Here is a 27,398-nt window from a genome sequence, read left to right as displayed (position 1 = left end):
CATGAAATCATAGAATAGTTTGGGTCAGAAGGGACCCTGAAAGATTATCTAGTCCCACACCAAGCTAGAACCTAGAGGAGGCATTGCTGCCACTTGATGGTAATGCCATATTAGCACCTTCCTGCATACTGAAAGAGTGGAAAGTCATTCCAGCTCAGGAATTGCTTTAGTCAGAGGAGTTCTGGATCCCCAAAAGTCTTCTCTGAACTTGAAGGAGTGTTTGTCCCTGCCCCCCACTTCCTGTATGTGACAGTCAGAATTTAGTCACCATTATTTTTCTATTTCTTTTCTGAATTACAAGCCTACATGAGGTTCTTTGGATACATTATGCATGGACTAAAGCGTACGCACGGATGAACGATTTTTTTTTTCTTTATTTCTTTTCCCTTGTTCTAAGTAGTTTGGGAGTTTTATTTCTGTAGTCTTTTTTAAAAGAAGAGGCTCTTTCCTTTTGACAACAGTTGGAATATGTCCCTTTAAGAGCCTCCTACGTGGTATGTATTTGCAATCTGTAAACACAATATGTCAAAAGAATGATTTGGTTCAGTGGTGAGGCAGCCAGCTATTTGCATCTCATGAGGTCTAAGGGAAACAAACTGACCCTCAGCCTTCCTCCACCCAGCCAAATTCTGATGGGACCCTCAAATAGCTGTGGCAGGGTTCTGTTTCTTTTGGACTTGATGAATGTTTGTTTCTGCAGAGACCTTTAATTATTTCTTCCTTCATTTTGCTGCACAAGTTACCAAGAGGAGCAGCTTAAAACCAAATGTGAGTATTGAGGCTCTTTGCCATTATTCCTTTATTTGATAATGTTTAACTGTGGTAGTTTACAAGCTATTAATTTAACATTTTGAGTGAGCATGGTGGAACTTTTTTCTTCAGATACAAAACTTCTTGTTTAGATTAGATATAGAATTCTATAAATACATCAAAATTTTTAGTTATTATTCTGTGTACCAAGGGATACCACATTTTTTTCTTTTTCCTTTTTTTCTTTTTTCTCTTTTATTTTTTTACACTTCATAAATTGACTTACTCATTAATTTACAGGAAGGTTGCCTGGGGTTTCTTTTGAAATGAGATGAGGATTATTTTGTTCACGGTGAAGAATAAGCCAACAAAAAACAGTGCATGCTTCTTCCTGTGGCATTCAAATCACCATTTTTATCTCCTAGCAAACTTTCACAGTTTTTTTCTTTTTCAAGAAAACTTTCTAGATAATCTTTTTTGATAAAGTCACTAGTTTCTAGCATAACTAGTGTTAACACCTAACATGAATTATGCTTTTTTTTTTCTTTAAGTAAAACCAGTCTCCAAGCTGATGTTTATAGCACTACTTTGACTTGTGAAAATCAAGCATCACCTCCAAATTCTTCCTCTATAAGACACCTAGTTTTATCTTTTAGCTACCACATTTTTTAGGATCATAATAATGCTTTGAAACTGGAAGAGAAAAAGTAGTTTTGAAAGGATATATGACTGTTTACTGAAATGGTGCTGGAAATGTATGCCTGTAGTGCAGAATTAGAAAGGAACTTTGGGTAACAGTAGAAATATTCCTTAAATTAAAATCTATGTAGACTAATCATACTGATACCTGATTTCAGTCTTTTTGATAATGAGGTTACAATTAAATTTTGACAAAGCTAACAAATAATTCTCATTTTGATTACACAAATGAAAATACATTTCTTCAACTGCATCGGTTTTCAAAACATCTGCTTTTGTATCTGGACCTTGGCATAAAATATCTTACATTTAGAAAAACAAATTTTAGACGCTTTTTTTATTTGTTTGTTTGTACTTAATATTTTCCCACACATTTTTCTTCCTTTTGGGTTAGGAGTTGACATTTCTAGAGTATTTTAACAGAACAGGCTGCAAGGGATTTAATATATTAACATTGTAACAGATTGGTGATGGCCTTGCCTTGTAATTTTATTGCACTGTCACAAAAGTCACTTTGATTCAAAGTCTTATAATTGGTAGAAACTTAAAGTGGCATGCTAACCTTCTTGTAGGATTAGAGCATAATGAAATCAAAAGCTGCTTGAAAGAGATTCTGATCAGTTGTGACCTATGGTTTCTCCAGGTTATTTGCAGACAGTCATATTTCAGAGAGCCTGTATTTTACTTTGACTTGGTATGATGTGGAAGATCTGTGGGGCTATGACCAATACCAATACAAATAAGTCCAGCTTTTTTTGTTTTCTTCCACGTCTGAGCATCTGAGTTTTACTTCTAAAAAAAACCAAACCAAACCAAACCAAAAAAATGTGTTAAAAACTTATTGCCTAACCATGGATAGACACACAGAAAGAAATGTATGTTAACCAGCAGGTTTACAAATGTCATGCCCAAAATCAGAGGGTGAAATTCTAACCGTGTTCAAATAAGCAGCCTTGCTGTGAGCTTAACAAGCCTTAGATGCTCTTAGGGCTTTTAGATCACCTGGGAAGCAAAACTGACCAGAGTTTTTATGCTCTCCTCCCTGCAAGTTAAGGGTAAGATGATGTCTTATGTCTGATTCTAGGATGCTCATAAAATCAATGGTTTTCAGTTCAAAATTCCTGTTAAATTCTCTAGAGTCCCAAGTTTGGAAGTTGGCATGGTGAAATGATGCTGGTGCTCCACTTCACTCCTAGAGTGGATTTCTAGGAGCAGCACCTAGAGTGAGAAAAGAGACTGTGAACCCCTAATTTCATATATTCGTGTAAAATGTAAGAGGGATGAAATGAGGACAGTTTTGTAGAAATACGCAAATACTACTCCAAAACCACTGAACTGATATATTAAGAACAAGTAAATAAAATCCCATGACATAAAAGTTTTGTGGTGGAAATACAATGAGAGACAAAATTGTTACAAGGGCGAACGAATCTCCTTTGGTTGCCTTTATAATGATGGCTGAATTGAGTTTCTTCTAGAAACCACCCTGGAGGGAACTTTATCTCTCTCTTTTAACTATAAAAATGCCTCGTTCATTAGTGTCAGTAAGTTTAGCTTAACTTTTGTGAATATCCCCATTCTTCTCTGATATTGTACAGTATATACCAGCTATCATCCCTTCAATTTTTCCCTTTCTCAGTCCAAGAGTTTTCTTTTATTCTACTTCATTCATTCTAGTAAAGTTACTTTTCTTCTCAACCACGGTTGCCTTTGAGTTTGAATTTTTCAAGGTCCACTTAAAAGGACTGGGAAATTATTGTACATCTCAGTGTATTACGGATAATAGTTCTGAACAGGCTGCCCTAGTTCATTACTGGCCTCACATTTAGATGGTTTATAAATGAGGAAAATATTCATTTTTCCTCTAATCTGTCTTCATACAGCAGCAGCAGAACTGCTTGAAGAATGACCTAGTAACAGATTATGGCATAGCTGTTGCCAGACCTTACATACAGGAGACCAGAATTTAGTTCAGAGTGACCTTCAGGAAGTTTTCCTGTGCCTCAGTTCTCCAGCTGTGAACCAGGTTTGGTACACTGAGGAGAAAAAAGAATGCATTCAAACCCATGTTAACCAAAACTGCCTGGAAACAACCCAAACTGAGTGGAAAATCTTTAATAATTAGGAGCTGCCTCAACTGCTGTAGCACTAAGAGTTTTGACACAAAACTGGAGAAATTCCAGCCAGAATGTTTGGCATAAGATTGTTATTCAAAATCTCAGATTAATTAAGGACAATTGCAAAGTTCACAACTGGAACATTTAATTGCTTCTGTTGATTTTAGAAGTGCTTTCCACCTCTAGCACTGAAGGCTGACCAGCCAGCAGCCTTCATGCAGTGTTTTTAACAATCCTTGACTAATGCCATGGATACAGCCTGATGAGCAGACCCACCTAATGGCAAGGGCATAATGACTGGCCTCTTCTCACACCTCCAGGTTTGCTTTCTAACCTTGAGCAAGACAATTTGTTTTGATGAGTATTAATCTTTTCTATAGACAAGTACTTCACAACTGTGTTTTAGGATTTTATTATTATTATTATTATTATTAAAGCATTCTGAAACCTTTGACAGGAAGGCTGTAAAGTGTTTCACAGTATTAAGTTATAATTCTATTTATTAGAAGCCCAAGACAGTAGTAGGCTGTAAATCTATTTGGCTGTAAATCTATTTATCAGGAGCCCACCCTTCCCCAAGTAAGCCCTTCAGGTTTCAAATTCAGCCACATCATGATTCATTTATGTATTATAACATGCAAAACTGTGGAATAATTAGCCTTCTGAAAGGCTAGGATTCTATTTGCATGAAAAGAAAAAGGAAAAGATTAGAGGAAAATGTTTCACACTGATGGTCTAATTGTCAGTCTTTGTTTAGTTTGGTGCTTGAAAACTGAGTGGCACTGAGAAACATTTCAGATTAAAAGCTCAAAACATTTTGGGTGGTTTTCAAATACAGTAGCAGGATTCTTAATTTATTTAATTGCTTACTTAGACTTTTTACTGAAAACATTTGCAAAATTTAACATAAATTAGCAAAAAAGGCTTGAAGGGTATTTATTCTTCAGTAGAGTTTCTGCTGCTGTTTACCACTCTCCTCCTAGGTTTGCAGAGATCATTACCACTTCACATCATCACTTAGATACACTTTACCTATTTAGGTGGACTCATTGTTCCACAGTATCCTTGAGTTAAGTTGTGTGTTCGTAAAATGCTCCTAAATGTCATTCTTAGCAAATTAATTCCAGAATTCAAAGACTTTTAAAGACTTCAAAGACTTTAGCAATGGTTTTTATTTGTCAGATCAAATTCTGGATCTCTTGGATGTTCAGATACACTTTAGCCTTAATTTTCCTTCAGAATAGGACAATTCTACACTGGAACTAGCTTTTAGATAGCCTTTATTTATAATCATAAAAAGAAATCCACCCTGAAAGTCCTAGTACCAAAACTGTTTTGAAAAGGACTTTTTCACATGCCAGAGCATAACAAAAATCCCAGCAGGGCAGTAACTGAAGGGTCAGTAACCTCACATCGTGATAAAGAAAGACAGAATACCATGGTCTGCTCATTTCAGGGTCTAATTTTAAATCATAACCACTTTCAGGATGATAGACTATGTCAAAATAGAAAGAATTATGCTTAATGTCTGGCCCAGAGATTTTAAGGTTTGAGGGAAATGTTAGGATACCTGGTCACACAATTTTTAACATTTTTTTTTCTAGCTAATTGATACTTTAAAAGGAAAAAAAAAAAATAAAAAAAAAATAAAGAGAAAAAACCAAAACAAACTCAATGTTTTTTCCTATACTCAGTCCTACTAAGAGTTTGCTATTTTTCTTCCCTGGTAGAGTACAAACAAGAAGATGAAGACCTTCCTGCCCTTTCTCCCACCACTCTTACTCCTGCAGAGGTTCACTGCCTTTAAAAGTCCTGTTTCCATCTTTCTTCCATCTCTGAGTTTTTACATTGTGAATCATGTATTCTTCTACTGTGTTGAAATGGTGCTTTACTATCAACAATGAATATAGGATGTCATAAAAGAATTTAAATATCTTAATATTTTACCTTTTTTTTTTCCATTTTCCCAAAGACCCAGTAGCCTGCCATTAATACTTTAAACTAATTGGGTTTTTCAGCTTTACAATGTTTAGAACAAATACAGGCCAGAGGATAAAAGGGAAAACTCACCTTGCTATAGTTCCACGTCTTCAGTGAAATGCACATGCAGCCAACTTGTACTTTTTTTGTAACTGTAGCTTTGGTGTAGATGTTGATATTTCATAAGTGAATAGTGCCTAGCACTATGGTGTCCCCCATAGAGGACACCAGAGTTCAAAACCTAATCCAGAAAATATTAAATTACCTAATTAAACAGCTATGAATTAAGTGAAATTATTCAGCTACATTAATTTACACACATATGCAAGTGTTCCTGGGGTCATGTGCTTTGAATCGACAAATCAGGCGTTAATGTAACACATGGGGGAGGAGGGGGCAGGATGGGAAGCAGAAGGAAGTTAAGTAAGTCTGCTTAAGAACACCCACAGTGTTCAGTTTTCTTGTTGGTTGGTTGTTGCACACTTTCCTGGAAACCTCTCTTGCCCTCTGTCACAGAAAAGCAGTAGTATACAAAGAGTACCTCAACTTTCAGGTTTTCCCACTGGATTAGACCTTTTGTGGTCTATCCACCTAGAAGATATGATATATGCATGCATACTTTGATAAGGCTGTGTTCTTATTGGATCCCTGTGTTCCATAGAGATTGCAATTGCAGAGTATCCTTACTGCTAGGTCTTGTAGCAATGCTTACTGTGTTAACTCTCAGTAAAAACCCAGAGTGTGTAGGTACTCCTTGCTCTGAGATCAGGCTGCTATTAGCTCTGCTCCATCTTCCTGCCCATTCCTTTTCTATTTGGAACTGCCCCTCCTGAGATCTGGTCACTTGGAAAGATCCATGGAGGTACCTATGGAGCTCCCCTCCATGGTGAGGAGATTGCCTTGGCAATGGTCACCCAAAAGAGCTCACATGTAATGTGTAGGGAAGGTGACTATACTATAATATACTATATACTATATACTATATACTATATACTATATACTATATACTATATACTATATACTATATACTATATACTATATAGTATATACTATACAATGTGTAGTTGCCAGCATTTCTTCGACTCCACATAGCAGTGGCTTTGAAAAGTACAATTTCTGAGGGCTTAATAAGCAGTCCAAGGCTTGTCTGCAGAACAAGGTCATCTCTGTTTTCAGTGTAAACCTTGGTAAGAAGATGGCAGCCAAGCTTGATAGAGCTCTGCAAGCAACAAATGGCCATCCATTGGGCCTACAAAGCTAAACACCTGGGAGCAATGATAACTGAGGTAGGGATCTTACATACCAATATGCCTTGCAGTAGCATTTCTTTTTCCTAAGCTGTAATGCCACCTAGCTCACAATAGCTATTTAACTTAGCTGTGATCAGAAATCTTTAGATTTCCTTCATTTTGAAAAGGTGTTGTCTTTTTTATTCCAAAAGTGGTGCAGCTCAGTTTATTTTTTCCTCAGAAAGCTGGGTCAGGTTGGCAGAATGCAGTTGGGGGAGAAAAGGAAAAGTCTGTGCTGCTGCAGCAGATGCTTTATTACCACTTGGGCCATTTATGGTTGGTTTTGGGGGAAACAGGGTTTTGTTTTTTTAAATAGGGCAATGAAAATCCAGTTTTAGCTTGCTGCTAACATTGCTGCTGCTGCTGCTTATCTTATTGCTCATTTTATTCCTTAAAGCAGTTGCAAAGTAGGTCACAGGCTTTTAAAGAGCCAAGCAAGAAAAAGTTGTATGACCTAGTCAGTTGTAGGGGGTTTTTGGGTTTTATGTTTGTTTGTTTTTTAAAGGGTTTGTTTGTTTTTTTAAAGGGTTTAAGTTCATGTGATGGACTTATGTTCACATGCCACTGTACTTTGCATCCACCTTTCTGTCTTTGAAATAAAATGTAAGACTGGGGAGAAATCCAGTCTCTGCAGTTGATGCATCTGCAAAGGGAAGACATGACCTGTGTTTTTATTAAGATCTTACGAATTGCAGTCAGCATCAGAATTGCTCTGCCTCTTGTTAGTGGCAAGGCTGTTGTGTTTCATGGTCTGGGCTCACTTCACTCCCTGCTCTATCACAATTTCCTGTTGCTGTTGTTTTCCTCAGGAAAGCTTTCAGTCCCAAAGGCAAGCTTGTGCCATTTTCAGGTCCCTGCCCACTGGTGTTAGTATATTGCTAAGGTGCTGCTGTTTCCTTGGTGGAATTCTGCGCAGCTGTGCAAGCACTTTGACTTTGTTGCATTGTAGTGAGGGGAACCATGAGGCAGAAGCTTGATGTGCAGATGCTGTTTTAGCAGAGAGGGCTCAGAAGTTTGCACACTGGAGGTGAACCACTGGTAAAACCTCAGATGAGGGCTTCAGCCTATTTCCTCCTTTGTAACTCCAATTTCCTTTTTACTTAGGCATTTTTAGAGGTATTTTCCATGATTAGGGGATTGTACGTGTGTGTAGAGTCAGAAGGGACTGGAGAACCCATGCAGAAAGGTGATGGAGAAGGCTCTGAATGAATTGCCAGACATCAGCTGTGTCCTCAGTTATCACTTCTCATCCCAAGTAGTTCAGTCCCAAATACTTAATGTCTTGTTTTTTTCTTTCAAGGACATTTAGTACTTGCTGGGTTCTAGGTTGATAGAAGGAAAACACATTAATATTTCCATAAAAGTACAATATGTTATTCTCTACATTCCCATGATTTTAATTGAAGAAACTGTAATCTGGCATAAATGTCCTATTGCTACCAATTCTATTCTCTCAAAATATGACCACTGTAGCTCAGATTCTCATCTTTTTTTGCCAGAATAAAGCATAGTTAACAATAAAATTTCTTATCCAAATTAATATTTACCTTCATATAGAAATGTAAATTTATGCTTTCTGCTAAAAAAACAATCTGTAGAGAATTTAAGATACATTTTAGACCAATATTTTCCAGATACAGTTTACTCTTTTTGAATCCTACAAGCTTACATTTTAGATACTCACAAATTTATTTTATTAAAATACATAAAAATGTTAGAGCATTTTGGACAAGTTTTAGCACAAAACTCTTTTTCTTCCCAAAATACTCTGATGCAATTTTTTTTTATGTTAGTTTTGGAAGCTCATAAATGCTCAAGACTCAGAGCATTAATTTAATCTTATAAAAGGGATTAGGAAACATTCTTAATGAGTGTAGGTTGTTGGCTAGCTGTCTCTTGTAGGGTTTCTTGCATCTTCCTTAGGACGACTTTGCCTGCTGAAACGAAAAGAAGTTTTTTGAAAATTACTCAGTTTTCCTTCACAGTCTTTAAGTCATGGCAAAATAACTTTTAGATCTGCTTTTCCTGCAGTGTTCTGTTAAGGATTATTATTTAGTGTAGATGTCAATACCCCAAACACTCCTTTCTTCCTCCTTGTTTTGTACAGAGCATTGCCTGCAATTCCTTTTGAGCAAGTCATCGAAACAGCCAAGGTGACTGAAGTTGTTCAAACCTTTATAACTTTTCTGTAGCCAGTTCTGTAACACTAAACACCAACTTTAAATTTAAAATTATCAGTGAGCAGAAATACTTTTGACTTGAACCAGACTATGAAAAAAAACCCACCAAAAATCTTCATTACTGTGGTAAACCAGATGCCACAGATAAACCAGTATCTCCCTTCATCAAAAAAGGCTCAGATTTTGGTCAGTGCTCATATCCAAGTATGAGGATGGTTGACTTAAGAACATGTTGACTGTTTCACCCTCAGTGACAACACAAAAAATAATATATGTCTCCCTTAATTTCACACATGGCTGGAACTTGAGACTGTTGGAAGTGATTTTTCCCTGTGGAAATGCTGATTCCCATGAAACTGTTTTTTTCCTTTGACAGAAATACTCTAGAGTCACTACTTTCCTTTGCTCTTTCCTCTGTAACCAAATTTGCACACTTCCACTCCATGTATCTTAATTGAGGAGGATTCAGAGATTACGTTTACCAGGTTTGAAATATTGGGAAATATTGAAATCAGTGGTAATTAAGAACCAAATTTCTTCTATCCTTATTTTAAATCTGGATTTTGGATTGTTTTTTAAATACTTGTCAGCATCTGTACTTCAAGGCAGGCAAGCTCTGCATCATGCATTCAGCTTCAAGAGTGTATATATTGAAAGCAATGGTATTTCTCACATGTTTAGACAACACACGTCTTGTTTAGATGTGGAATAATGCAAAGTCATCTACAGGAGACCTCTTTTCTTGTTAAGGTAAGGACCCCACTCTTTCTCAAATGCCCTGAAGGGAATAATGAGGTTTAAACTTTTCTGTAGTCCACCACAAAATCGTTTAGGTGGAATTGGACCTATGAAGTTCATCTAGTCCAATGCCCTGCTTAAGTAGTCATCTAAATTAAATTGCCCAGGGCTATGTTCAGTGATGTTTTTATTATCTCCAAGGATGGAGACTACAGAGCCTCTCTGAACAACCTGTGCCAGTTTTCAACCACTCTCACAGTGAAAGGTTTTATTCTTCTGTTTAAATGGAATCCCTTCTATCTCAGTTTGTGCCCACTGCATTTCCTCCTGTCAGTGGGCACCACTGCAAAGAGCCTGGCTGCTTTCATTCCCTTCCTTCAGTCATTTCTACATATTGGCAAGAACCTCTATGAGCCTCCTCTCCTCCAGGCTGAACAGTCCCAGCTCTCTCAGCCTTCCCATGTAAGAGGTCCAGCCCCTTAGTCACCTTTTGGGCCATTAGACTCCTTCTTTTTTCTCTTTTGTACTCTGGAGCCCAGAGCTGGATGCATCACTCCAGATGTGTCTCAGTGGTGCTGAGCAGAGAGGAAGAATCACATCTCTCGACCCACTGGCAATGCTCTTTCTAATGCCCCACTGGATGCTGTTGGCCTTTTTACCCACAAGGGCACATTGTTGGCACATGTTCAACTTAACATCTACCAGGACCCCCAGGTCCTTCTCTGAAAAGCTGTTTGCCATCTTATTGGTCCCAAGCCTGTGCTGTTACCTCCCCAGAGGCAAGAATTTTCATCTCCCCTTGCAGAACTTCATGAGACTCCTCTCAAACCTCATCTCCAACCCAGTGAGGTCCCTCTGGATGACAGCAAACCCTTCTGGTGTACCAGACACTCCTTACAGTTTTGTGTCACATCCCAGTTTGCTAAGGATGTGCTCTTTTCTATTTCCAGGTTATTAAAGATGGTGAACAGCACTGGTTACAGTGTCAAGCCCTGGGGTACATCACTAATGACATTAATTTGTCTCCTATAACATTGTACTAATGATTTCTGATCCACATCTTAGGCTCATGGCTGCTTAGCTTTTGAAATTCAGACAGCTGAATCCAATCAATTTAAAACTGTCTAAACACCTTCTAAGTATATAGCTCACCATCTAATTTCACTATTCTTTATCCCATGGCCCTTTTGTACCAGATGCAATCCTCCAGCCTGTTCTATGGTTGACTGAGAACACTGCCAAGACTTTACAGAATAAGGTACACCAATACACATCTGAACTGCTTCATGGGTTTATTTTATTCTATAAACCTGATGCTAGTCAGGAAGGAATGAGCTCCATCATGAACCCAGGAGGAAATTCTGGCTCTACAAGATCTATGTGAAAACCTGCATACGGATTGATTTCAGAGAAGTTAAAGGAACTAGGACACAGCTCTACTTTTTTTTTTACTTTTTTTTTTTTTGCTTTTTGCTTCATGTAGTGCTGCTGGTGAAAATATTGACAGCACCCAGGAATCTGAGCAGATGAAAAGGATTTGTGTTCTTAGGTGATACCTTGGGAAGAATTTAATTGATCCTGAGCACTGCACGGATAATTTGTCTCTACTTAAATGCAGAACTGACCAAGTAATACTGGTCAGCAGCAGTGCTTGCTGTGCCCAGAATAACAGGGCCAGTTATTCTGGGCTGGAATCTGTGGGCACTGGTGTAGCATCCATATTAAATGATTAATTGCTCTCTCTAACTCTCACATGTTGGTTAGTTTGGGAAAAAAAAACCAATAATCCAGTAGCAAATAACCTAGGTTTAATTCTGTAGCTAGTTAGTAATCTTTCTGTCTAACTCTGCCAAAAAAAAAAACCCAAAAAAAACCCAAAAAACAAATCCACAACAAAACAGGTTTCAGCCGCTACACTTGAGATGCTTATTTCTGACCTCTAATTACTCTGTACGAGGCATTTACTCCAATAATAATTCTTGAGTTTTTCTTGCAGGGCTCACAATAGAGGAAGAATATTTAAGAGGAGAGATGTATACAGAGCCATTGATTTGAATTTGGCTCAAGCTTACCTCAGTAGCAAGTACAAGTTGTACTGGACAAGCTGGATGCTGCTGGTGAAAGTTCTCTGGCTGAATTAAAGCAAATACCTGGGTTGCTGTAGAGGTGATGGGGCTGGGCTGTTCCAACCCATTTTGTAGCTAATAAAGAGGGTCTGAGGGTCATAGGTTAGTCAGGTCTTTCCTTCAACAGCATTTCTTTATACTTGCCACCACTGTGAACACTTAATAGAGGTACTTTCACTGCCCTACTTTGTCCTAATTTGTATTTTAGGGAAGTAGCAATTATCTTATACTGGGATAAAGGAAGAATTTAGATGGATACACCAGCATCTGAGATTGCATGCTGCAAACAGAGCAAACATCCAACCCAGCTCAGGAGAAAATTACAGAATTCCTGGGATGCTTGATCCCCTAGTCAAGCCAGAGCTGTTGTTTTGCTCATGGCTGTGGGGTGTGTAACCACAGCAGTGTGGTGCAGTCACCAGAATGGCCACTAAATGAGCTGCTTTCCGCAGATGTTCAACCAAAACCTTGTCTCTTGCAGACCTCAAAACACTATAGTCAGGTTGTTTAGCACAGCCCTGGTTGGTGTCCACCCTGGCTGCTTAAAATGAGAATTCTGCACCTACCCAGATGTTTTTAGGACCTGACTTTGTTTACTCTGATGCGCCACGGAGACGAAACAGCTTAACCAAAGTTAGCACCTGTGTCTCTTTTTCCCTGTGGATACTTGTTCTGACCTGATCTGTAATATATGTCCCTGGCTCTTATTGCTTCTCTAGCCATTTTTAGAAGAGCAAGAATTCTTCTGTCCTTCAACACTTAACTGTAGCTTAGAGGTATTGCTTGGAAACTTGCAGTTACTCTGAGGGAGGGAAAAAGCAAAAGTATTGCCAGTGTTTTGAAGATACAGCGTGCATTTAACTGGCTTGTTTTTCTTGAGGGTCAGGCATCTTATTAGGTATAGTCACAATAACAAAATAGCAGATTTCTGAGAAATAGCAAGAGTCTGGAGAAAATAAGAAACTGTGCTCTCTGAGGAAAGAAACTTGTTATTTATAAAATAATAGTATCATTGGATATTTTGCTTTGTAAGGGTATTGTTACCTTTACAGAGCAGTTGTACCTTGAGCCACTAATATATTTTGTAAATGCATGTGATTAATTGGTTCAGCAGTTCTTAAAAAAAAAAAAAAAAAAGTGAAATGAAATCAGCAAATTCATGCAAAAGAATGTTCCATCATAAAAGCATGTACGTCACTGAAAATTAACTAGTGCCTGGGACGGCTTACAAGGGCGTCCTCCTCATCATAGATCAATTTATTTCTTTTATCATTTAGAGTTGTTGTAATTATTTATTTTTCCATAATTTCTGTTTCTTTATGCCTCTCCAATAGGGAGCCTTATTTCAATCTTTGTGTATGCTTAAGGAAAAAGATGCTACAGTTCAATGGTGGGCTTATTTAGATCATGAAATAGTACGTTAGAATTGCTATACAAAAAGAGACAGTATTTTTACATATATATATATGTGTGTGTGTGTATATATATATGCACCTACATACATGCATGCATGTATTCCTTCCCATCTAAGTAGTATTTATGATTCTAGGCTTTTTATATTTATAAGGGGGTTTAACAGACATTTATGGAAAATATCAGGATAAATTATTAAAATTAACACTGTGGCACTGTGGCTGTGCTTTTTAGATCCAGTGGGAAAACAAACATTCCCTTCCTGTTGGTGCCACATCAATCAGGTTTCACAAGTTCACAATTTTTTTATGGTTTTCTTAACTTCAAGTTTTCTGGTGCTCTAAATTGCATAGGAAACTATTTGAGTCACAGAGAGTTCCTCTCCTTATATATCGTGACTGTATTCTCTCTTGATCTGCTGGAACAGTGGGCAGACCAGCCAGCTCTGTTGTTTTATTTTCATCTGCTTTATAATTCATACCACAAGGCTGCAGGGTTCTCAAACCTGACCTCAGGGACTCCAGGTGCAGTATCCTCACATCCTTTGCAACATCCCTCTGTGTCCCCTTGACACAAATGCACTACAAATGGTATCACATATCCGTACCTATCCGTACCTGCTAGACACATAGAAATCCATGGTATTTAGCTTCTTCCCAGTTTAGATAGCGAAAGCCTCCTTTCCCAAGGAGTGAAGACATCCCAGTCTTTCCCTGTGCCTCAGACACAAGTTAGCAGCTGGAATGTTGGAGTCAGCATTTCATTCCATGAGAGTGAATAGTATCAGACCTCCAGAGATTTCTTAACTGACCTTCAAAACACAACGTCTAGCTTCCAGCAAACTTAAAGTAAACATATTTCTCTAGAGATTAGGATCAAAGCAGAAGAAAAACATTCTACTTAACTATATGATACTCACACCATTACTTATTTACTGGAGCAAGGGTAAGTGGTGCTGGGGGAGGCAAGATCCACTTTTCTGGTTGCATTGTCTAACTCTAAAAGTAGTTCACAAAAGGATACACAGACCTTTGCTAGGAGATTTTAAAAAAAAATCATCATTCTTTTTCATACCATTGCTGCTTCATCCCAAATATGGCTTTATCATGGTCAAGCTCTGAAGACATTCTCTGAAGCAGAGCTTTGGGTAGTTTGAGTATTCTATGAGAGGAGCAGCTCAAGGATACCCAAGGCATCAGACTCTGGTCTTGGGGGTAATCTTAATACTCTCAAGCAACCACTGTCATCTCTAAAACATGAGAAATGGCACTTTCTTACCGTATCCATATAGGATTTTAGGAGGATGATTACACTGCAAATCTAGAAGGTCTGAGGTATTACAGTAGCAGGTCTTTTATCTGCATATAACCTGGGCCTCCTGGAACAATTTGGCTTCCTGGGGAAAAAATAATAATCAAGTGAACCACTTTTTAATGAAAATTGTGGAGTATGCAGAGTTTTTGATAGCTTAAACCTATCACCATTCATGAGAATGAAAAAGCAGATGTCTCTGCAGACATCTGAAGCTATTTGTTGACAAGATTTGTGCAACAAAAAGCACCATAAGTAATGTAAATTTTTCATGCATTCCCCGGTGGGATTTTGCTGTCACCACTGAGATGAAACTGAGTTAGGAAGATGAGGTACTGAGTCAGCAGGGAGGAAATCAGAAAGGTAGTTTACTCAGTGTTATCCTCAGAGGAGGTTCATAACTCTAATTCCGCCCTCCAAAAAAAAAAAAAAAAAAAAGAGGAAAAATCCTCTGAAACTGAGTTTCAAGCATGTCCTGTGACCTTAAATATTGAGTCCAGTTAACCACAAACATTCCTTGATTGTCTCCCTAGCCACCAATTGATACTGTTTCCCCAATATAGAAGAAAATGAGTAAACCTAAACCTTGATTTTCATTATGAATATGCAGTGAATTAATGCACAGTGTCTGGTTTTTATATGTCATGTTGTGTAAATGTACAAGCTGATGGATGACAATTTTTTTTATGTAGATGGATTCGTTTGTTCAGCATTCAAATCTCTGATCTAAAGGAAATAGAAGTCGAGACTCAAGCCCTTTTACAGTATTATTCCAAGGATATCATATAAAACACATCTGTAGTATTTTTAAGCAAGCCTGTTTTCCGCTGATCTGAGTTACAGATTATTTGACTCCCTTACTACACCCTGTCTTGGCTAGCATGAAGATTTAAGGGAGTTATAAATCCAGTAAATCAATTTGACTCAAAAAGTTTTCAATTTACAGGAAGAATAAGTTTTCCATAGCTTATGCCAAACAAACAAGTCATTACTTTTGGTCTAAAATAAGCATTATCACCCTTTTCACTGGCTTACCACTATTCCTCCAGAAACACAGTAACAAATGCCTGACTTTAGGCACTGGTGCCAGTGGAAACCTGCAGTAATTATTGTTTCTCATAGTTCAAACAATCATATTGAATTACATCTGACAACACAGAAACCCAGAAAAATATGAAATGCCTTTCTGAAAATGAACTATGGGTATAAGACAGGCAGTGAGTGTGTTAACATGTACGAGGTAGTAATTCCAAATGTCTTAGATGTAAGTTCTCTGATGGGAAGTACTCTGTCAAATCTTGTCCTTCATGATCTTCTCTTACTGACTCTCAAGCTTTGCAGCTGGTTGCAGGAAAATTATTCACATTGTTATTCAAAGTGCAAAGATTTCAGCAGCCCAAAGTTACCAATGTGTAAATATTTTAGGAGACCTTCCCTGGTTGTTCTCAAATCCTCTAAAATTTATGATTGCTGGTGCTGACTGCAGCAACACTCAGTAAGTTTAATGAAGAGTGTAATCCAATGAGTCCAGCAGATGTTTCTGGATCTGCTTCATTGGGAACTTTCTGGATTCTTCTTCATTCATTCCCAGGAATCAAGACCCAATTTTAGCAAATTGCTGATGATCCAGCCAGCAACCAAAAGATTGAAATGTCTTCATCTCCACAATCCTTAAAATGTTCAGCATTGAAGATCTATAAGCAGTTGAGGTTTGCATTCTTATCCAAGACTTTTTAACCTGAAAAGCTGAAGGATGGGAAATTCATACAACTGGCTCTCAACAGATTTGTGGTATTTCCTGCACTTGTTTGGCACAGAAATATAATCTATCTAACAGTATTTTGGCACTGCCAATGTGGAACCTGGAAATACAGAAATATGTAAGAAAAGAAAATCTTTTCCAAAAACAACAAGGGAAACTTGCTTTAAGTAATGGTTTTGTTAGGGTCATGATTTAGTTTATTTCTCTTTATATTTTTCTCTTTTGCTATCCAGGGCTATTTGTGTCATGCTACATTGACACCAAATGTTAGCAGGACATCTGGGATTATGCATACCCATATAGGTTTCAGTTCCTTGTCTTCCTTCTGTTCTGCCAGGTAAAGGTGGGAGTATTTTGAAAAGACAGGAACAACAAGAGAAAGCCAGGAACACACTGCAAAATGCTTGTTACTTCTCTTTCGCCTTTTAACTCTGCAATTTGTTTAATTTTTCAATTATTGCTCCTGTCTCCGTCTCCTGAATTCTGGGTGAACCTTGCCTCCCCATCCAGTACCCAATGCTCATAATTCCAGTAGCTGCACATAGAAATAGTGAAGACAGCTTCATTTGTTGGTGTCTGGCCTATCAGTGTAAGTACCACTAGATTAACCTGAAGCAATTTTCTTGCTCCCTGTTATGTAGGTAACACAATACACAGTGTGTTTTTTTAAAGACTACCATTTTATTATGGGCCAGCCAAGCACTAGAAAAACAGGACACTGGAAATGACAAAAAAATGCCTGACCTAACTTTCAGAGATAAAGCGGTATTACTTATTATTTGAGCAAGCAAACAGCCATCCACTGAATTACTTGTTTTTCCTGTCTTTCTAGATCCCATGGAGAAGCCCACCAGAATGACCAGCAATCACACAGACTGTCATTACTGCCTGCAGTCTCTTTGTGGAAGGAAGTATGCATTAAGAAAAGAAAATGCTTATTGTATTCCATGTTATGACAGCCTGTTTGCCAATCCCTGTGAAGAATGCAAGCAACCTATTGAGTGTGATTCCAGGGTAAAGATTTAGCTTTCACTTCTTGTTCTTTGGTAAATTATATGTAATTCCCATTTCATTACAGACAGATTCTATAGCCAGCCTTCTGCAGTGGTGGAGAGACCTAAGTACAGCCACTGTACATCCACACACAACAGAGAGAAACAGTGCTATTTTCACAGAATAGGAAAACTTAAGGGCCAAATACTAGGAAATCTGCACATATATTTACCTTAAATATATGGCAAGGCTCTGGTGTGTATGTGGACCACAGGAAGACTCCATCCTTCTCCAGTCACTCTGTCTGCAGAGACTTCACAGTGCTTAAGGGATAGAAGAGTGCCAGTGAATAGTGGATCAGAATGAAGAAAACTTTTTTTAATTTCTGAGACATGTCCACTGAAACAAAAAAATTTGTGTTGCATAGTTTTTTTACTTTAGGTGTTGACAAGAAGAAATCAAGCTGAAAAGAAACAATGTTTATAAATTGTATATTATTCCTCATCTTTTGGAAATGAAATACTTATTTCATTTCTAACTTAACTCCCAGTTTACTTTGCTCATCTCACAGGTGGCATGTTAGTGGCAGTTTCTAGGATTGGCCTTCCTTTTACCTCTCCCTTTTTTTACATTATTAGTTAATAATCTGGTTTCCTCTGTGGTCTTTAGCAGGGTTCACTCTACCCCATACTTCAATTCACAGCCTGTACACTTGACTTTGGTTTTTAAGTTCAGATTAAGCCTGTAAAAATGCTTTTGTTTTGCCAAGTTCTATATGTAATGCTCACCTTCTCCCTGTGCTCGCCTTCCCTAAATCCTTTTGAAATAAGAGGTCAGAAAGTTATTAAAATAAGCCTCTCCTTAGGCCTCCCTAGCCCAAGCACTTCCTGGTTTTCAAAACACATTGTCTGAATACAGCTCAGTACTGCAAAGAAATCTTCCAAAGAAGTTGCTGACTTGAACGAAAAGTTTTCTCAAACTCTCAGCAGCATTTTTCAACAGCAAACTTGTATACAGAGCTCCAGTCAGAGCCCTGAGCTCACTAATTACACTTTTAAAATTTAAAATTGAGTGGCAGGAGCATAGATGTCAAAGACCATGAACAATAACAACAACAAAAAAATGTACTTGGACTGAGTATAAGGGGAAAACAGGAGAAATGAAGCAGGAGTAACAGGAAAGGAGTGCAACAGGCCAGACTCAGCTAGAGAAGTGGCTCACAGAAATCTACAGCTGTTCTACCAAAGCTCTCTGTCTGCCAAAATGTTAGAGCTTGGCTTTCTTCATCTCCATTTTACCCAGTTTTTGTCACAGGCTGCTTTGGGTTGCTTTTGCTGAAAGGTTCAAAGTGCACTTACTTTCAAAAGTAAATGAAGGTGTTAAGCACCCAGCGCCCTCTGAAATGAACCATGATATGTACATGAAGCATGATATGTATTTCATTATTAGCACTTTAAAGGGTGGGGATTTGACAAAGTAGTAAAAAGGACACCATTCTGTCCCTTTGTGCTTCTTACTTATAAAGGAGACCTGGAAGGCTCTGGTTTAAGTTTAAGGGGGGTGGGAAATGGAGGGGTGGTTTGGTGGTACATTGTTCCCTTGGTTTTTTACTGTTGCGAAAATATCTGCTGTTTACTGTTTTTTTTTTCTTTTACTTCTTGGTGGAGGTCTCATGTATATAGTGTCATCTTCTCCATCCCCTAAGCCTGCTGAGTCTTAAGATAACATTTTTCATCTGAGTTTTTAGGAGGAGTAATGTTAGGTGTAAAAAAAGCAATGATATTTTAATAATCTTTTTAAGAATCATTTTGTTTTCAATCAGATTTTAATTGCTTGCTTTCTGCAATAATATGATCTTTCTTTAGTGTTGGGGGAAAAAGCAGTAATGTTAAAATATACATGAAATTCATTTAAAAGTCTGTAGAGAATGCACTTCTTGTCAGGTGGCCTGCATGCATTAAAAATGTTGATCACTTGTTTCCCCTTGAAAGCTAACTGTAAAACAGAAAATTATTGTTCCAATAAAAACATCTCTGATGTTACCCAAGGAAGTAGAATTGCCTGTTCCAAATGAGCTCCAAATGACCTCTGTGGGAGATCTACAAAATAATCTGACTGGGTTAACACTGAGTCCCTACATCACCTCTGATCACACCTTCCTCCGGGTGCACGTGTCCTCTCCTCAAGCAACCATTGCAATGCTCTCCATTTTTCACTTGATTTCTGGGAAAACCTGAGAGGTAAAAACACTGTAGAGAAGCCTCCATTAATGTAGCCTTCCTTTCTCCAAGGATCTGGCCTACAAAGGCCGCCACTGGCATGACAGATGCTTCAGGTGTGCCAAATGCAGTCGCTCACTGGTGGAGAAGCCGTTTGCTGCCAAGGATGAGCTCTTGCTGTGCACTGAGTGCTACTCTGATGAGTATTCATCTAAGTGTTTCCACTGCCAGAAGACCATTATGCCTGGTAAGACAACAAGGACCCTTCAGTGAAAAAATGGGACTTTCACATGCTTGAATAACTGAGCTACATGTTCCTTGATTTTCAAAAGAGCTTTCAGGTGACTACCTCTCCTCTGTGTGTAGTAGCTCCTTGGGAGTGATGAGAGAGCATGCAGATACCTCTGGTCTAGCACTTGCTGGGCTTATGAATCCTTAGAAAGAATATTAGAGTTCAAGGGAAGGTAAAATGGGTTCATGTTGAGTCCCTGATTCTGCTCACAGTTTTTGGGAAGTGCATCTTGCTGTGAGTGTTGGTAGACAAACAGAGCTATAGTTACCAGGAGTGGCAAATTAGGCAAGTCATCTGCACCTTGTCTGTCACATTGATCAGACTTTGACTATCAGACCTTGCTCACTTTCTGTATACCATTGCTTTCACCTAGAAATTTTAAGTTTCCAAAACAGGACATTCTATGTTCAAATCACTATCAGCATTTTAACTAAAAAGAATACAAATACGTGTGTGGTAACAATAGGTTTACTTCCTGCCACTAGCAACTTTGACAATTCTGTATTATTCCACTAAGCTTCTTCTCAGCTTTTGATGGTGTCAGTTGAGGACATCCTCTAGACTTTTCACTGCTACCACACCAGTAAAGATCTCCTAAAAGCTGCCTCTTCAGAGGCCTCTAAGAGAAGCCACAGCACTGTATGTGGCAAAATGAAGCAGCTTGCTTAGAAAAGTGAGTCCCTAACTTTTGGAACAGTGAATTACCCTCAATGCTAGAACCTTTTTACAGATCCCATGTGTAACTCCAAACACCAGTTACAAACTATCTACTTTAGCCTCTTGACTACTAGTTTGAGAACCTTTGACCAAGGACATCAGTAAATTTGTCAGTGACACAAGAATATTCTCTTTCATTAGACCTTAATGTCAAACAATAAGGTTTGGACTGTGCAGAATTGTTCTCAGTATAATTGCCAGGTTACTGATATGTTGGTTCAAACAGTAACACTAATCTGTATTTTTTCAGTTTATTTACTTTTCATTACAGGTAGAAGCTGTATTAATGGAAGTAAATGCTGTAGCAATATAGTTGCATTCAGTTTAAGGATAATACAGGGCATAACTTTATATAAAGTTTATATAAAAAAAAATATATTCTAACAGGGCATGCCATTCTAGATGTCATGATAGTAGCACCATAGTACATTTGGGTTTGCATTATTATCCTCTGGTGTACATCCACCTTGCAGATTTTGCCCCAGAGCCTGGAAGACTAAATCCTTTCAGCAAGTGCTGAGGGTAGAAGTAACATTTCAAACAAAGAAGTGACATGGGAATGCCAACCAGTTTCTAAATCGTTAACTTTTGCCATTAGCTAATTAGCTCCATTTTGAAAAGATTCAGTAGGAAAAGGCAGAAGGCATAGCCTTTTGACCACTGAGAGGAAGCTGCAAACTTTATGTGTTTAAATACAGCCACTGCTTTCTCTCTCCATTAGCCCCACAGTGCTGGAAACAGGTATTAATGGATTAATCACTTATTACAGCAATTCTCTTCTTCTATATGTGCATATCTTAGACCTACATATCTACATTAAGGTGTATAGGACACTGGTACAAGAGCCAAGAGCTCTGAAACTCCTTTGGCAGACATTTAACTGAAAAACTTTCTGTCCTTGCACTGTATGAAAAGCATCTAATCATGCTAAAAAAGAACTGTTGATCTAGGCTGGAAATGATGAGCTGTAAGAAGAGGCAGTGTAGTGTGCTTTATCACAGAAAAGAGATTACTTTTAACAAAATTGCCATCTTAAGATGAATAAGATAAGTAATGGATTTATAAGTGATGGAGCCTTAGTTTAAAGAAAAGACTGGACATTAATAGATATACCAAATATCCAATGAATAATCATCAGTTTCTAAAAGAGCTATGTACCTGAAACTTATCACTGAGTTGGTTGGCCTGAGAGAACCTCTGAGCAACTAAAGTGTTTCACAGAGAAATACCCCTAAAACATTAATTTAAGGACAGACTAAGAAGAACTACAGCTTAGGCAATTTAGCACATCTTTTTCCAGGTGATCATATGGTGCTGAATTTTTTCTTGAAATCATAGAATCATAGAATCATAGAATCCTTGGGGTTGGAAGGGACCTCGAAAGATCATCTAGTCCAACCCACCCTGCCAGAGCACGGCCACCTAGAGCACTTCGCATAGGAAATGTCAAGTAAATACTTAAAAACTCAAGCCCTTACTTGCAAAATCCAATACCAAGATAGACTATTAAAAATGAGCATTCCTGACATTTAAAACTTACAAAACTTCATCTGAGGGGATTGTTTGCTTTTTGCAGGTTCCCGTAAAATGGAATTCAAGGGAAGTTCCTGGCATGAATCCTGTTTTGTTTGCCAGTATTGCCGGCAGCCGCTGGGAACAAAACCACTGATCACCAAGGACAAGGAGAATTACTGCCTGCCTTGTTTTGAGAAGCAGTTTGCTCACCATTGCTACTCTTGCAAAAAGGTAATTAAACATAGAATGGTAAAAATTCCCCTAGTGAGGCATGTAAAAAAGATCATGTAAAATGTCTGGTGAACTAAGAGTAAGAACAGAGTCTTCATTTTGGCATGGGACACTGAAAGCAAACAGTGATGGTGTTTGCTGTACACTCCAGATAATAATAATCTAACTCTGATCATATCTGATATAAACTCATTGACCAAAACAAATACTTTGAGGTTTTCTATTGTTAATTCTGATTTTTAAAGAGGTTGAATTTTTCACTGAAATTTATGTGTAAACAAACCTTCTTTCCTGATAGTTCTCTGATTTTACCTTGATAACCATGCCTCCTTTTCCAGTATATTTCAGATAGGTTCACTTGTATAATAAGCCACCTACGCTGAGCAAAGCATTCACAGTCTTGCCTGTTCTTTTTTCTTGAAATCGGGCAATAATCAGATCAAGTAATATTCAACTGTGTCGAGTCTCACTGTTTCTATACATGATGCTTCCCTCCGTGGGCACCATAAAGCTTGATTTCAAATGAGTTTTTCTTTTTTCCTCCAAATACAAAAAAATCAATTCATCTCTCTCTTAATTTCTCATGTTTTAAGATTGTTTCTGGTTGATGAAAACACTTAAAGTATCAGAGTATTGTAACACTGATACTGTTCTATAGGGGAAAAGTTTTAAACTGCTTTTTATAGCGGAATTTAACTTATTCCTTAGTACCGGTATCACTCTGGAAGAGAAAATAATTATTTTTCTCTCTTCACCAAATAACTTATAATTTATGTAGTTATTTAATATTTCTCTGCAAACCCCTACCTCTAGCAAAAGCTTTTAATTTAAGTAAAATCTGCTGCTTGTTTTTTTCTGCCATAATTAGATGTTAGAAAGTATTTTTATATATTCCTATGTTTCTACATCTAGCCTTTCATTTATATTAAATGGTCACATGGCAAATACAGTGATTCTGTTCTATGTTTACTAGAGGCATCAAGGATATGTGAAATAACCAGGATTTACTTCTTAAAAATTCTAGGAATGCAAAGAGATCCCCTATGTAAGAGCTAAAAGAGGTTAAATACTTAACTTACATCAGTTCCCATAAATAAGTGGTAAGACCAAAGAGATTAAATTGCCAAACTGAAGTTTTGAATTTTGTGTGAGATTTTTTGAGACTTTAATGGAAAAGCAAATGGGAGTTAGAAGTAGCCCAATACTGGAATGCTAAGGGGATTGGGAACTATTTGAATTTTTTTTATTGCCTGACATCAGCCAGTATTTTTCTTCATTTTCCTGAAACTGTATTCCTCAGAGCAATTTGATGATACCACTATTCTTACTTTAAGTTTCTCCAGCTTTTTTTTCTCTTCACAACTCATGCATGTAACTTGACAGTAGAAACCCTATCTTACAGCTCATCTTTATTGCTACAGAAATTTCTCTTTACAGTCTCTCAAAAATTTTGTGCAACCAGCTCTGTACCACATATGTGGAAGTCATAGAGCAACTGGATATTTTCCTCTTCAGAAATAATTATTAGAGAGCTGTAAGTTTTAGATAATAAGAAGTTTGATGATGCTGAGAAGCACCATTTTTTCTTCTTTCAACCGTGATCTCCTTTCTGTTTCTTTACTGACTTTCTTCCTACTTAAAATACTCTTTCAGGTGTGAATCAGCAAAATGCCAGTTTCATTTGGAAATTAGCCATAATCTCAGCATAGTTTCTCCCATCCACTGTCCACTGAGAACTCTCCTGAGACCATGCCCGAGTCTAAGCTTTTACCCACATGAATAATAGAAAAAAATGTCATAAAAAGATAACCTGTTTATTATTTAGGTTATCTTGTGATAGAAAATGGAGAATAACAATCCAGTGGCATGTTCAGCTTGACTGCAATGGGTCAAATTGATGCTCTAGATGAAGAGCAGTTGATGTGACTGCACTTTCTTCTCTTAGGTGTTTGGGCAGAGCAAAAACAAGAGGAAGGACTTATGAAGGATTGGGTAACACTTCCCAATTCACACCTTTGTTTCATTGCTCTGTCCTTGTTTGTTAATGCATTAGGTAATAACTTCTGGGGGAGTGACCTATGATGACCAACCTTGGCATACAGAATGCTTTGTGTGTGCTGGGTGTGAAACTCCACTTGTTGGACAGAGGTTTATTTCCAAAGATGAGTACCCCTACTGTGTGGACTGTTTTGGCAAACTGTATGCTAAGAAGTGTGCTTCTTGCAAGACACCTATTACAGGTGAGTCTCATCTTCTAGAGGGGACTGGACACTGGTGAATAATTTTCCTCTTAAAGCAGACATTTGCTTTAGAAAATAGCATTAAAATAGTCCAAAAATAAAGGGTTAACTGCTAGAGATCCATCATATGTAACATATCTTGCTTAGAACATACTAATCATGCATGCTCCTTAGCTGCAGGAGAATATTTTCATGTGCCAAAAGGAGTTTCTCTATCCTTTGATTTAGTGATTCTGCACTAAAATTCATCCTTAATAATATAAAAAGGCACTTTACACTTTCCAGGAGAGGACACACAAGTCCCTTGTGTCCATAATTTCTTCAGCTTTGTTTTTAAATGCAAATGTGATCGACTGAATACGAATTAATTGCCTGATGGTAAGGCACACCTGTCAAACTAGGAATCTTGCCAAAGGCAACACAGCTCTGTTGCATGCATCCTTGTGTACTTAGATAATATAAACATGTATGCCACCAGTCTATGATAGCTGAAGTTTTATAAGAGCATTTGCTATTCATAATTCTATTATGTATGGTCTCAACTGTTGAAAAGTATTTCACAGTCTTGAAGAAACTTAGGTGAAAAAAACTAAATTTCATTAAGTGTTTTACAGAAGCTATTTATATCAAAAAAATGCAAATAATTTTTATGAGAGTTTGTTGGACTGATCAGCAAACCTGAATGGGCATTCTGATAAACCCATGCACTTCAGAGTTCATAAAGGGTTATGAAAACAAGCACGTGATTTGTGGCTTTATTTAAATTATTTTTCACTGCATTTGTTTTTCAAGTTTTTTCAATTCAGTCAACACAGGATATCTCAAAACGTGCATTTTTGTTAATTTTTTTGTTTGCTGTGACAAATGACAACCCAATCACCCATTAGAAAACAATCTGTTGCATGTCTGAACCGTATCCAGAATTACTGGATTCTCATCTTCTTTCTCATAATTTCTTTCAGCTCTTGGAAGTGCCAAATTTATCTCCTTTGAAGAGCGCCAGTGGCATGGGGAGTGCTTTAACTGTGCAAAGTGCTCTGTCTCGCTGGTGGGCCAGGGATTCCTCACTCAGCAGGATGATGTCTTTTGTCATGAATGTGGCTCTGCTTCATAGTTCTGTGGAGAGCTGTACAGCTGCCTTCTTCTTGCTCTGTAATGATGCTCATTACTCTGCAGAAAGAAAACCATATGAACAGTAGAACAGCTATTTAGTCATTCACGCAACTTTCCAAAAGCACAGTTCTTAACTGCTTATTGAAAAAATTTATAGAGGCCCATACTGGTTAAGAAAAAAATGCAGAAAGCATTGGTATATATATTTTAAATCTAGCTAGAGTTATGTTTCTCCTTGTAACACACTGCACTCTGCTGTTAGAAGCTTAAAAATTTACATTTCATCTCCCATGAACCAAGGAGGATTGGGAAAAGTCTATATGGCATATGACCAATGATGAGGCATAAGCACTGTTTCACAGAGGCAGACCTTGGTGTGGAAAGCTCTGCACATGCAGTTTTCTATTGGATCATAACACTGGTGAGAACAATTTGTAAAGATCAATTTCCTCCATACTTTGGGCAAAAAAAGGTGCTGACAAAGCAGGCAGAGAGTGAGGGGAGTGGATACTTTTACACAGAGAGACACCAAGTCTAGGAGGCCCGTGCCACAAGTTACAGGGGAAAAAAAGATCATTTTTCTCTCCTTACTGACATTGCTCCCCAGAAACATAGTCTTTAGTCATCCAAAGAACTGAGTGACTGGTACTTTCCCAAAAATGGTTAACTGTTCTGAATCATTCACGCATAAATAAATACCTATTTTGAGCTGCTGTAAGAGGTGGAGGCTGTTCAAGATTGGTTAGTGCTGATGTGCACTGTCCCATAGTTAATATGCTGCCTTAAGACTGCTTCCATCATCTTCACTAGACCTTCAAATATACTCATAAAATGTATATTTTTATTAGTAAACACAAGAATCAATTCATACTTGTCTGCTTGACCTTGCACTTTTCCTTCCCTCAAAACCCATTTGCCAGCAATCAAAGCACTGTTAATGCCCTTAGTATTTTCACCCTGCTAGGTCTTTTATTCAAAGAAAAGAAAAGTCTACCCCTTTTCTTGTAAGTATCTGCTTGTCTAGACCGGGCTACAAGCTCTTCAGAACCAATACCTGATTCATTTTTCCACGTGCCACATGCATTTGCCAATATTATGTCAAGATTCAGTAATGTTGCCATTGTAAGCCAGGCAGTCCCTGCTTTAGTACAAGATATTAGTTTCTAGGTACGTGGCTTTGAGAAGGTTATATCGGCTTGCTCAGCTTCAGCCCTAAAGTGTCTATTAGTAAAGGTCATCTAGAGAGGAGTTAGAAACATTTATCTTCTTCTATATTGTATGTTAAGAGCAGCCTCATTCAAATAACAGTGTCTGTACCAAGTTGTTGAGAGCTGTGCAGTGATATTAAGACTGGCAGAGTCTGCACTACTCAGCAGTTTCAGTCCTCATGTTGTACACCACAGATGCTCCTTTAGGCTCTGACCTTAAGTTATTTAGCTGACTTGAGTGTGCTCCATTCATACTGAAGGCAGACATTACTTTAGCTAGAAGAGTGAAAAGAAAACAAACAAACAAAAAGAAAAAAAGAGAAAAAGAAAAGGAAAAAGAAAGAAAAGGAAAAGAAAAAGGAAATGAAAAAGAAAAAGGAAATGAAAAGGAAAAAGAAAAAGAAAAGAAAAAGAAAAAAAAAACGAAAAGAAAAAGAAAGAAAAGAAAAAGAAAAAGAAAAAGAAAAGAAAAAGAAAAAGAAAAGAAAAGAAAAAGAAAAAGAAA

General features: G+C 37.7%; 1 protein-coding gene across 10 annotated transcripts; it reads left to right on the top strand.

The window, feature by feature from the left end:
* Positions 1–475: 475 nt before the first annotated feature.
* FHL5 (four and a half LIM domains 5) lies at positions 476–27,188 on the top strand. Of its 10 annotated transcripts, XM_030448655.1 has the most exons (9): positions 559–768; positions 3,887–3,923; positions 5,297–5,358; positions 16,876–16,954; positions 17,198–17,379; positions 19,650–19,824; positions 22,163–22,332; positions 24,386–24,572; positions 25,535–27,188. In XM_030448655.1, exons 1-9 carry the CDS (start codon positions 685–687, stop codon positions 25,684–25,686), a joined length of 1,128 nt encoding a protein of 375 aa, XP_030304515.1. In that variant the 5' UTR covers positions 559–684; the 3' UTR covers positions 25,687–27,188. The 10 variants fall into 10 exon arrangements, with proteins under 10 accessions (XP_030304522.1, XP_030304519.1, XP_030304515.1 ...); XM_030448658.1 differs by lacking the exon at positions 16,876–16,954 and having other exon boundaries at positions 732–768; positions 5,297–5,375; XM_030448659.1 differs by lacking the exons at positions 3,887–3,923; positions 16,876–16,954 and having other exon boundaries at positions 555–768; positions 17,198–17,276.
* Positions 27,189–27,398: the final 210 nt, after the last annotated feature.

Source organism: Calypte anna, chromosome 3 (assembly GCF_003957555.1).
Source record: "Calypte anna isolate BGI_N300 chromosome 3, bCalAnn1_v1.p, whole genome shotgun sequence".
Lineage (NCBI taxonomy): Eukaryota > Metazoa > Chordata > Aves > Apodiformes > Trochilidae > Calypte > Calypte anna.
This window is presented reverse-complemented; position numbering and strand designations above follow the sequence as displayed.

Bases quoted from the DNA above. Each gene is read 5' to 3' on its own strand.
- FHL5 (XM_030448655.1), top strand. From the start codon at position 685: ATGTTTGTTTCTGCAGAGACCTTTAATTATTTCTTCCTTCATTTTGCT. The intron at 3,924-5,296 runs ATGAGTATTAAT...CTTCCCTGGTAG, and splicing joins GAGCAAGACAATTTGTTTTG to AGTACAAACAAGAAGATGAA. The intron at 19,825-22,162 runs GTAAGACAACAA...TGCTTTTTGCAG, and splicing joins CCAGAAGACCATTATGCCTG to GTTCCCGTAAAATGGAATTC.